At 40.4% G+C, this 12,638-nt stretch overlaps 1 protein-coding gene across 3 annotated transcripts in view; it reads left to right on the top strand.

The window, feature by feature from the left end:
• Positions 1-9,404, top strand: part of SDAD1 (SDA1 domain containing 1) — a 29,349-nt gene extending 19,945 nt beyond the window's left edge. For all 3 annotated transcript variants that reach the window (XM_045880977.3, XM_045880976.3, XM_054508889.2), the window contains 5 exons: positions 130-224; positions 371-561; positions 671-755; positions 1,613-1,774; positions 6,202-9,404. In XM_045880977.3, coding sequence (XP_045736933.1) covers positions 130-224; positions 371-561; positions 671-755; positions 1,613-1,774; positions 6,202-6,249 — 581 coding nt within the window. In that variant the 3' untranslated portion in view covers positions 6,250-9,404. The remainder of the gene's footprint in view (positions 1-129; positions 225-370; positions 562-670; positions 756-1,612; positions 1,775-6,201) is intronic.
• Positions 9,405-12,638: the final 3,234 nt, after the last annotated feature.

Raw genomic sequence — 12,638 nt, 5'->3', positions numbered from 1 at the left:
ACAATAAATATTGCTCAAGTATTAGTCCGTAGAGCTCTGTTCACTTTTACCTTACTTTTGCTTGATTTATTTCAACCTAACATGAGTACACAAAGTGACAGCACTAACAGTGTCTTGTTTTTCACACAGATGGGTGGGAAAGTACCAGTCTCAGTGAGGAGGCAGATGCCGATGGTGAGTGGGTTGATGTGCACCACTCTTCTGATGAAGAACAGCAAGAAATAGTAAGTCCTGAAATTTCCTTGTATAGGTGCATCACTCTGATGTTTATTAAGACCTAATTCATGCTGGGCCTTGGGGGGGGGGGACTAATAGTGTTAACTTTCACTTGAGCTAGTAGCTCTTCAAACCTCTGTTGTGTACTTCCAAGTCCAAGAAGCTCAACGGCATGCCCATGGAGGAGCGGAAAGCCAAAGCTGCAGCCATTAGCACGAGCCGAGTTTTAACTCAGGAAGACTTCCAGAAAATCCGCATGGCCCAAATGAGGAAAGAACTCGACGCTGCCCCAGGGAAAGCCCAAAAGAGGAAATATATTGAAATCGATAGTGATGAGGAGCCCAGGTAAAACAACACACATACCAGAGCTTCTTCAGTCAGCTCACGTGGTGATGAAAGTATTAGGGAAAGGACCTCCACCCTGGTTTCATATTATATTTGTTCTTTACCCCAGGGGTGAGTTACTTTCTCTTCGGGACATTGAACGCCTTCATAAGAAGCCAAAGTCTGACAAGGAGACAAGACTAGCAACAGCAATGGTAAGTGAAGCATATCTTTCCCTGGTTCTTCAAACAGAAAGCAAATAAGATGAAAAATGAAATAAAATGAATAGCCATAGAATGGCAGTCTTTTATTTTGATGTTTTAAATAAAGGTATAATTACCATAGAATAAAATGCACAGATATTAGGTGTTCTGTTAGATGAGTTTTAACAACTAGATAGCCATGTAACCAACATCCAAAACAAGATGGGGAACACACAAAGGCACTAGCACCTGTTCTTGTATCTGGGAGGCTCAGTGCATTTATCCGAGCTCTTAGGAAAGCAGGGAAATGTTTACACTAATTAAAGAATAGCCTCTGGCAGGTGCTGTGGGCTGCATGTGATTGCACATCTCCAGCATTCCCAACTGCCTACCTTTCAGCTTTATTTTCTACACCTTTATTTGTTTTAGGCATCATCCCATACTGGTTCCACAATACCCTGTGCATTCCATTTGTACTGAAACCTGTTTAGATAAGTTTAAAAATCCATGTTCTTTCTTCTCTACCTTCTCATATTCTATCTGTACTTCCTGAAATGCTCTACCCTTCCCCTCCTTTCTCCCACCATGAGTGCCTTCATCCTGCAAAAACAGCTCATCCATCTCCCTTTCTAGGAAGCTCCTCTGATCTGACTGGCTGAATTACACTCTTTTCCTCCACTGAGCTTCCCTTGCTCCATTACAATATATCATGGTCATTTCTCCCCTGGAGTGAGTTCCTGGGGAGCAAGGACTGAGTTCCATCCATCTTTTTGTCCTTGACATCCAGTAGAGGATGGAATAGAGCCTGGCATAGAGGAGACACGTATGTGGATTAGATAACTCTTGAAGTGTTTTTGTGTGTGTGCTAGGCTGGAAAGACAGACCGAAAAGAATTTGTGAGGAAGAAAACCAAAATGAACCCATTTTCCAGTTCCACAAATAAAGAGAAGAAAAAACAGAAGAACTTTATGATGATGCGATATAGCCATAATGTCCGGGCAAAAAACAAGCGTTCCTTCCGAGAAAAGCAGGTGAGTTCAATGAAACTTGATTGGTTCGAATACTGTTGTCATTTTAAGACTTCTTTACTCTTGAGACAGTTGTGCCTTTAGGACCTTGTGTTATGAGTGTCTTAGGATTAATGGGGAGTATTGGAGAGCATGGAGAGGTAGAAAGTGGTCAGGACATGTAAATCCTACACCTGACTTGGTTGAGATTCACCTGTGTGACCAAAGGGGAGTCCATTTTCTTCCTCTATAACGAAAGGAGTGTAAGCTAGATGGTCTGTAAGGTCATCCCTATACGAACATTGCTCGACATTGCCATCTGTGAAAGACAATATTTTGATCCTTCCTTATGTGCCCTTTTGCAAAGCTTTTATGTTTACAGGTTTTGAGGATTTCATTTTATCTGTTTATAGCCTTTGCTATGTAGTCTGGTGCTGCTCAGTAGGCTTGCTTATTTTAGTAATTTATTATAGTAAAACAAATTCATGTTTTCATATCTTTCTCTACGGGGAATGTACCAGAGTATTTCTAAATGTATTCTGAAGGATCACCAGGAAATCAAGTCAAGAGTAAACCAGTGTTCCTAAATTGCTAGCCAAGATAAGTCTGCCAGGCCGGAATGTTAATGGCCAGATTTCTAGGGCAGTGTTCCGTCTATGGGGGCACCAAGGCAGCATTAACTGAATTAAGTGCCATTTAAAACCTACCTGGGGCGCCTTGGTGGTTCAGTCGGATAAGTATCTGCCTTTGGCCCAGGTCATGATCCTGGGGTCCTAGTATCGAGCCCCGTTTCGGGCTCCCTGCTCAGTAGAGTCTGCTTGTCCCTCTCCCTCTGCTGCTCCCCCTGCTTGTGCTCGCTCGCTTGCTCTCTCTCTCTCAAATACATAAATATTTAAAAAATAAAAAAATAAAACCTACCTATCTGCTTATTTCATTTTTCTGGTTCTAAGCTATGTCCAACAACATTATATAAATAATAAAGTGACAGCATTTTGAATAGAGGTTGTTAAAATTGAGGTGAAAAGAAAGGTGCCATTTCGGATTTTAAATATCTGAATTTTGGGATGCCAGATGGCTTTCAGTTAGGCATCTGACTGGATCTCAGGGTCGTGAGATCAAGCTCCATGCGCTCAGCAGGGAGTCTACTTGGGATTCTCTCTCTTCCCTCTGCCCCTTCCTCCTGCTCTCACTCTCCCTAAGTAAATAAATGTTAATAAATAAATATCTGAATTTTGCCAATTCAACTTAAATTCACAGTTGAATTGATTCATCTATTAGCTTATCCTTCAGCAGAGCTTTATAAGATTGTACGGTTAAAGAATAGTAACCACTGAGTTGCACCATGGTTTGTTCCTTCCTTCATTATGAAGTTTTTGTGACGTTGCTACATTTTGTGACCTTGGATGTTCCCCCCACTCCCTACTTCCTCTGTTGTTTTAGCGAGATTTTTTTGGCGTGATTTGGAAGCCTTGCTTTGTTCCTGGCCAGCACCTCTTGAGTCATGAGATGAAAGAATTTTTTATTTAAAAGTAAGAGTTGAGTTCATTGGACATTGGACCTGTTGGTTCAAGAATGTCTTTTCCTTGTTTTCCAGTTTCCTTGCCATTTGGAACCTGAAATTAATCAGAATTTCTAGTTATGTGTCCTTGCCTTATATTTTCTTCAAGATCTCTCCATTATAAAACTTGACTCTAGATTCCTAATTTTCTCTTAATTCTCTTCTTCACCCTAGACCAGCACTCCCCAATAGAAATTCAATACAAACCATATAAATAATTTTAAAATAAAAAAGTAAAAGAAAGAGGTGAAATTCATTTTAGTAATATATCTTATTTAACCTAATATATCCAAAATAGTATCATTTCAATATGTAATCAATATAAAAGTTATTAGAGATACCATACCTTCTTTTTTTTTTTTTTTTTTTTTTTTTTTTTTAAGATTTTACTTATTTATTTGACAGAGAGAGCGCAAGTAGGCAGAGTGGCAGGCAGAGGGAGAGGGGGAAGCAGGCTCTCCGCTGAGCAGGGAGCCGGACGTGGGGCTCGATCCCAGGACCCCAGGATCATGACCTGAGCCGAAGGCAGCCGCTTAACCGACTGAGCCACCCAGGCGCCCCGATACCGTACCTTCTTGTTTTAGAACTAACTGAGATCCAGTGTGTGTTTTACACTTGTGGCACATCTCAGTTTGGACTAGCCATTTTTCAAACATCCAAAAGCCACATGTAACTAGTAGCTACTGGATTGGGCAGTGCAACTTCAGAGCATCCCTCAAACTGACCTGTGACCCTAAAATAGAAAAACCCATTTCAGTCTACCTTTTGTGTGTTTCTTTTGCTACTCACACATTATACTTCACTTCTGACATTTACGGTCACCCAGTGTGTGGTCACCCAGTGTGTGGAGGTTTTGTCCCTACACAAGCAATTTTCTGTAATACTGGCTGGGTGTCTACAATTCAATTCTGACATTGTTTTCTTGGAGATAGTGTCAGATCTCACAGGTTAAGGGCTCAGTCCCATGAGACTGCATCTGCCACCTTCCGCAGCCCTCCTCCCCCAAAACACACACACACTTCAGAAACCAGTCGCAAGCCCAGGTGATAACCTATGTTTCTGACCAGTGACCCTCTCCCTGGGTTTGATTAATTCGTTACAGCTGCTTATGGGACTCAGCGCAATGGTTACTTAAGGTTACCCATTTATTAAAGGATGTAATAAAGGATATAGATGAACAGCCAGATGAAAAGATACATAGGGCAAGGTCTGGGAGGGTCCTGAATGCAGAAGCTTCTGTCCCTGTGGACAGAAGTGGGATTCATCACCCTCCCGGTGCAGATGTGTTTGCTAACCTGCAAGCTCTCAGAACCTCACACTAAGGAGGTTTTTTGAAGGCTTCATCACATAGGCATGATCAATTATTAATTCCATTTCCAGCCTCTTTCCCCTCTCTGGAAAAGTGTGTGGGTTGGGGGTGAGGGCTGCCAAAAATTCCAAGGTCTTTCTTGGATCAGCCCCTCTCCAGGAGCCCACTTACTTGCCTCATTAGTACAAAAGATGCTCCTAGTGCTCTTATCACTTAGGAATTTACAAGGGTTTTGGGACCCCTGTGTCAGGGACCGGGTCAAAGACAAATATTAAAAGGAGATGCCCTTATCACTTAGGAAATTACCAGTTTTAGGAGCTCTGTGCCAGGAACCAGGGCTAGAGACCAGTATATATTTTCTATTATCTCACACACCCGAAGCACCCTCTGGAAAAGGAGCATCACATTTTATACCCCTTCTACCTCTCAGTGGTATTTTATTGTCCTGAATAAAAGGGTCTTACATGGCTTAAAAGTATACATGAGGTCTTACTGTACATTTTTAGAGTATACTCATAGGATATATAAGAAGGTGGGGCACCTGGGTGGCTCAGTCGGTTAAGCATCTGCCTTCGGCTCAGGTCATGATCCCAGGGCCCTGGGATAGAGCCCAGCATTGGGCTCCCTGCTCCTCGGGGACCTGCTTCTTCCTCTGCTTCTGCCTGCCATTCCCCCTGCTTGTGCACTCTCTCTCTCTGTTAAATAAACAAGTAAATCTTAACTTTTAAAAAAAGAATATGTAAAAAGGTGAGACTAGAAAAGGAAGGTGAAGCTTATGGCAGAGAGAGGAGGATCTTGAAGTCAAACCTTTAGAAAGGTATAAAGGAAGAGGAAGGAGAATATACAGGCTCCTTATGTTCAAACGGTAGCAGTTGAAGGGAGAAGGGAACTGAGATATGTGTGAGACTAGTGAGTAGTCTGTGCTTTATTACAAAGTTTAATGAGCAGAATGAAACTTATGTAACCTTGGGTTATAACATCATTATCTAACATACAGTTCTTACCCTGTCCCTTGATTATTCTAGAGCTTTCCGTTTTATTTTAACTAAATCAGTATACAACAATACGAGCAGTACTGTGATTTTATATTTTACAGATGAGAAAATAAGGCACAGATGAGTCTGAGAAATACATCCTCAGCCATACAAATTAGGTTAAAATGAACTTGTTAATTTTTCTACCTTAAGTGTCTATCCTTAGCTATTCTGCCCATCTACAAAGACATACCAAGACCCAGATATGAATAAAGGCAAGGAGTCAATAATTTAAAAATCATAAAATCCAAGAAATTTGAACATTTAGAGTCAGGCAATCCCACCCCCAAAAATTCTTTAACAAAGCAAACAAATAAAAACACATATCTATATTGTTAAAATTCAAAAGCTAGGGCTCTTAAAAAATTACTAGGAATCAAAGAATGGTGCTTGGGAATTCATGGAATAGTATCCATCACACACCGAAGACACACAATTATCTCAGGATGATTTGTTGATTTAGTGATTCCAGTACACGGCCATATAACCAAATTAGTATAACGGGGTACCCAAGAGTTGCCATGTTTAAATATTTTTTCTTATGTTCCAGCTGGCACTACGAGATGCACTTTTGAAAAAGAGAAAAAGAATGAAGTAATCTCCAAGCAAATTTTCCATTCCAAGAAGAATGCTAAATTTGTATCATTATTTTGAAAATTAGTTAATCAAAAATGTTTATTTACATTAAAAAGTCCTGAAGCGCTATATTGTGAAAAACATAGTAAACTTGGTAGCAATTTAGTGTTTTTGTTTTGGAGATGGGTAATGGTGGGAATGTTTGAAATGTAACCAGTAGTGGTGTTGTAAAATCATTTTCATTTAGCATTCATGCAAAAAAAAAAAAAGATGTTGGGTGCCTACTAATTGTCACTGTAGATAATAAAAATGAATGAGCCATAACTCCTCACAGAAGGCATTCACAGCCTATTTGGGAAATAGGAGGGGGCAGATGTGTGTTGTATGTGTATTTATAGTGCAGTGTAAATAGTTCTCTAATAGAGATAGGTCTGTGCTTCTCTGGGGTCATAGAAACCTCTGCAGGGCATGGGAGTTAAACATTTTCTCTTAAAACAGGACAATGTTACAAGAGTAAGAGATTCTTACTTGTATATAGGCTTACCTGCTGAAAACAGGTCCCTGCTGTACAGATTTTCCGTAGCCAATTAGGTCTTTTAGTCCATCCAAAAAATGTATTTTTTTGAATGCCAGGTACAGGCTTTTTGGTTAAGACCTCGCTTTTTAAATTGCCTTAAGTATAAATAGTAATCTTGGAGTGTCTTTATTAGTTCGTCGTTTGGGCCGCCATAGAGGAAAAAGAAATCAGATTGGTTTCCTCAGCCTGCCTTCATGCTGTGGTATTTTCAGGCCACTGTTTGCTTTGTCTCAATAAAAGGTTCCTAATGTCACATAGGTACTGTTGTGTGTGTTGAGTGCTGTGTTGGTCTCCCTTCCCTAGGCACGTTTGAGTAGATTTCAGGGGACACAGAGCCATGGTCATCCTGTTTGCAAGTCATTGCATTTGGAAATAGTTTGGTGCCTTTGCCTCAGATTTCCTAGATCATACTGTGATAGATAAGAAAAGTGTTCTATGTTACTTTAGAGTAAAAGGCAATTTTCTGCCCACCCAGAATTAGGAAGTAGCTTCTAAAACTTCTCTTGTTCACTTTCTGTGTTCACTTTTGGTTTTATTTGAAACTTTGGGGCCTTGGAGATTAGTTGTGAAGATCTTGAAGTTTACTGATTAGGTTGCACTGGCCTGGTGAGAGGAGCTCTGAGTCAACTTCAGCAACTTCAGTGTTTAACAGGAAGAGTGTCTGATGCAAATTTGGTATTTCAGACCTGAAACTTCTCTCTTTCTCTCTCTCTTTGGGGGGAGGGGTTTGTATTTTTGAACTGGGTGTCTCGAGAGAGAGAGAGGTAAATAAAATTCAAAATGGCATAGCAGCTAGGGTTCACAGCTTTGCTGCATGACTTGTGATGGTACCTGGAAGTCTTATCCTTCCTTCCCCTGGACCTTCGTACCCCACTTAGAGGCCAGGAGGCCAAAGTCCATTCTGTGTTCAGACTTCTACTGTGGCTTCACCCTGTTCTTATCTGAGGTTTATATGCAAGATAGAAAAATATCTAGTTTAAAAAGGTGAAAGTCTTAACTCTTATTTCTTTAATTGCATAGTATCTTAATTCTACCCAATTCCTTTTATTACTTTATAAATCTTCTCTTGAGAATATATTCTGTAAACCCGAAGATCAGATTCTCACAAGGTTGGATGCTGTCAGCAAAGGCAGAGTGATCTTTCAGGGTCCCTCTTACCTTGAAGAGGTCATCAGAGTCTGAGCTTCAACTTTTCAGTCTCTGTTTTTTGTCAGTCCTAAGTATGGATCCATTTCAGGGATGAACTCCCATTTCCAAGCTCATAATATATATAAAGTTATATATAAATCTAGAATGCTGATACATTTTGTATGCGATTTCAGCAAGTTCCACAAAAGGCAGAGTCTGTTCTCTACTATATCACTAGTGCTAGTTCAGTGCATTTATTCCCTCAGTTCTCTCTGTGTAAATATAATACCACCTACCTCCTTGATTGTTTTGAAAATTTTGAGAATGTTATAAGCACTTAGTATTTGCCACAAAGTAAGCATTCAGTAAATTTCTCATCAAAGATTAGATATCTGTTTTTATTTTATTTTTTGTTTTGTGAAATGAAACAACAAGAGTTGCTACAAATATTTGTTTTATCCCTCCTCCATTTTGGGGGGAATTAATTTGAAATATAAAAATGTATATTGAATGCTCAGTATGTGGGTTGCAAACACCGTGTTTGTGCCATATGGAAACCTTCAATCCAATGAAAGAAATAGGCTTACAAAATGACTATATAATAGAAGGCTGCTTATGGAGCTATCAGAAAAGGCACAGCATAGGGCTGAGAGCATCCTAAAAAGGGGGAAGTTCAGCTGTCAAGAGGGTGAAATGGCTATTTGCTAACAAACTAATGCTTATGATGAACAGGAAAGCAGTAGGAAATATTCCTGAATCAAAAAAGTTATGGTTTAAAAGGTAGTATAATTTCATAAAAGTTATTTTGTTTTCATTACCTCATATTCTAATTCTTTGGAAATTTATAATCTAAAGTGTCACATGGCAACTCAGAATTAATCAGAATATTTAATTAGAATATTCTGTTCTTCAAACAATTTTAGATAAACACATTTTAAACTGTGTTACCAAGAATAATACAGTTCTACCAAGTCACATCCTTTCATTGTATAAAAATTAAAACTAAAAATTAACTATTGTTTTTTTAAACATATTTTATGAGATTTTAAAAAGATCTTGAAAATGAATAGAAAAGTAAGGCACTGACATGGAGCTTTTTCTCTTTTATAAGGAAGTAAACTTTTCTAGTACAGTCTGGTCAGTACTTATTTAAAAATGCAGATGAGAACAGAGCACAGCTAATTCTGTACTATTTAAACACCATGTTTGTATAGGGCACTTCTTAAATGGTAACTATATCCTTAAAATTCTGCTTTTATTGTTTTGTCAATCCAATCTCAGTGTGGAAATGGTTAAGCTGCAGTTTGTCCACATGATGGAATATTTTGAAGCCATAAAAATGTTTACAATAGGAAATGCTTGTTGTAAGTGAAAAGAACAAAATGCAAAAATATTTATAGCATAAGCAAACTACATGTGTAAGAAAATGAATAATAAAGGCTCAAGAGGAAATACTCTTGTTTATAAAATGATATTGTATTAACTTGGATTTCAGTGATTGCTAGAGAGATTGAGGTTGTTTCACATAGATTTTTGCCATTTGGTTCTTTTTTTATAGCTTTTTTTTTTTTAATTATTGATTTGTAGGAGATCTTTATATATTCTGGATACTAATTCTTTGTCAGTTACTATGTTACATATATCTCCGCAGATAGGCAGTGCCATCTTTGTGACAAACTAAGTTCCCATATATACCTTAGGTCTGGGAATTTTCAAAACCAGTCCTTGATCCTTTTTTTTAAATAGACTTTTTATTTTTAAGATGTATGTATTTATTTTAGAGAGAAAGTGGGGGTGGGGGTGGGCAGAGGGAGAGAGAATCCTGAAGCAGACTCCCTGCTGACTGCAGTGCCTGACACACGGTTCTATCCCAGGACCCTGAGATCATGACCTAAGCCGGAACAAAGAGTTGACTGCTCAACCAACTGAGCCACCCAGGTGCCCCTAAATAGACTTACTTTTTTTAGAGCAGTTTTAGGTTCACAGCAAAACTGAGTGCACCAGAGGGACATGTTTGTTACAGTTAATGAACCTACATCATTATCACCACAAGTCATAGTTTACATTAGGGTTCACTCTTAGTTTTGTTTTGTTTTGTAAAGATTTTATTTATTTATTTGACAGAGACACAGTGAGAGAGGAAACACAAGCAAGGGGGAGTGGGAGAGGGAGAAGCAGGCTTCCTGCGGAGCAGAGAGCCCGATGTGGGACTCGATCCCAGGACCCCAGGACCATGACCCAAGCCGAAGGCAGTTGCCTAATGACGGAGCCATCCAGGCGCCCTCACTCTTAGTTTTATATATACTGTGGGTTGAGACAAATATATAATGATATTTATTCACCATTATAGTATCATACAAGATAGTTTCACTGTCCCCTAAAATCTTCTTTGCTCTGCCAATCACCCCCATTTTCCCCCTAACCCCTGGCAACCACTGATCTTTTTACTCAAGTTTTGCCTTTTGCAGAATGTCATAGAGTTGGGAGTCAAGACACTATATACCATTCTCATAGTGGTTTCTTTCACTTAGTAGTATGTATTTATGTTTCCTCCATGTTTTTTCATGGTTTGGATAGTTCATTTCTTTTTAGTGCTAAATAACATTCCATTCTCTGAATATACCACGGTTTGTTTATCCATTCACCTACTGAAGGACATCTTGGTTGCTTCTAGGTTTTGGCAATTATGAATAAAGCTGTTACAAGCATCTATGTGCAGGTATGGACATAAGTTTTCACCCCTTTGGCTTAATGCCAAGGAGAGCAGTTGCATCATAGAAAAGAGTATGTTTAGTTTTGTAAGGAACTGCCAAACTGTGTTCCAAAGTGGCTGCACCATTTTGCTGGATCCTTTGTAGCAGTCCTTCCAAGCTTCTCTCCTCTCACGTTTTACTATAAGCAGCAAGAAGAAGGTAGGTGGCAACTTCAACATTTTGACTGGAATTCTAGCTAGGTTATTCGGTTCTCTTGTTAAATTTTCTACCTTCCACATTACTGTAGGTGGCAATGTTGTTAAATGTCCTGCCACTGAGTAATAACCCCCTTTCTCCAGTTGCCAATAACATGTTCCTCACTTCCCCTGAAGCTACTACTGGCAGCCTACTTAATGGCTGTCAGATTTCTAATAATCTATTCAAGGAACCTTAGGCTTTCACTAATATTGCTCAAAGTCCTTCCAACTGGGCACCTGGGTGGCTCAGTCAGTTAAGCGTCCACCTTCAGCTCAGGTCATGATCCCAGGGTCCTGAGATCGAGTCCTGCATCTGGCTCCCTGCTTTTCAGGGAGCCTGCTTCTCCCTCTGCCTCTCTCTTAAATAAAATCTTAAAAAAAAAAAAAAAAAAAAAAAGTCCTTCCGGCTTCCACCTACTGCTCAGTTCTAAAGCCATGCCTACAATTTGAGGTGCTAGGGTGGTAACACTCATGTTACCCAAGTCTTTATTAGTTATCTCTTGCTGCATAACAATTTATCAAAATTTAGTGGCTAAAGCAGTGAATGTTATTCCGTAGTTTCTGAGGATCAGGAATTTGGGGGTGGCTTTGCTGGGGGTAGAGGATCCACTTCCAAGATAGCTCATTCATATGGCTATTAGCAAGAAGACTCCGTTGTTCTCTGGTTCTTGGTAAAAGGTCTCAGTTCCTCAAAACAGGAACCTTTTCACAAGGCTTTTTTAGTGTCCTTAGGGGCTGGCAGCTGGCTACCTGCAAAGCGAGCAATCCTAGAGCACACGAAGGAGGCTGCAACGTGTTTTGTGATCTTGTCTTGCAAGTCAGACACCATCACTAAAGTGGTATTCTATTCACTAGAAGCAAGTCATTAAGTATAGCTCACAGTCTTGGAGGGGAAATAAGCTCCACCATTGCATGGGAGGAGTGTTGAAGGATATGTGGCAATTTGTTGAAACTACCACGCTGCTTTTCTATTTTTTTTTAAAGATTTTTTATTTTTTATTTTTTTATTAGAGAGTACAAGCAGGGGAAGCGGCAGGGAGAGGGAGAGGGAGAAGCAGGCTCCCTGCTCAGCAGGGAGCCCGATGTGGGGCTCGATTTCAGGACCCTCAGATCATGACCTGGGCCAAAGGCAGCCACTTAACCGACTGAGCCACCCAGGCGCCCCAGAAACTATCACACTGCTTTTTAAATGGAACAAAATGAGAGAAGAGAGTCCAAGATGGTGGAGGAGTAGGAGGCCTTCGTTTCGTCTGGACACAGAAATTCAGCTAGACAGCTAGCTAGCAAATCATTCTGAACACCTGCTAACTCAACCAGAGATGGAAGAAAAGAAGAGCAACAACTCTCTGAACAGAAAAGCGACCACTTTCTGGAAGGTAGGACGTGCGGAGAAGTGAATCCGAGGCGATATTCGGGAGGATAGACTGCCGGGGAGGAGGCCTCCGTTGGCCGCTTCTGGCAAGTGATAGAGCCGCGGAGCACAAAATCAGAACTTTTAGAAGTCAGTTCTGCTGAGGGATGTCACTCCAGTGGCTAAGCCAGGGGGTGGAACCCTCATTGGGACAGTGTGGTCTCAGGACCCTCGGGGTCACAGGAAGACCAGGGGTGCTGGAGTGTGGCAGAGCTCCCAGGTATCAGAGCAGGGAAGTCAGCTGCAGAGATGGAGCCGTGGAGCAGGCTCTCAGCTCGGGGTTGCCATAAACTGAGATCCACGGCACAGTCGGGCCACTGCTCCTCCAGCAGGGACCCAACAAGC

The sequence above is a fragment of the Mirounga angustirostris genome, unplaced genomic scaffold (genome assembly GCF_029215605.1).
Source record: "Mirounga angustirostris isolate CCGP_5_RB_7025 unplaced genomic scaffold, mMirAng1.0.hap1 SCAF_2, whole genome shotgun sequence".
In the NCBI taxonomy this organism is placed as follows: Eukaryota; Metazoa; Chordata; class Mammalia; order Carnivora; family Phocidae; genus Mirounga; species Mirounga angustirostris.
Note: the sequence above shows the minus strand (reverse complement) of the source record. Positions and strands in the feature narration are given on the sequence as shown.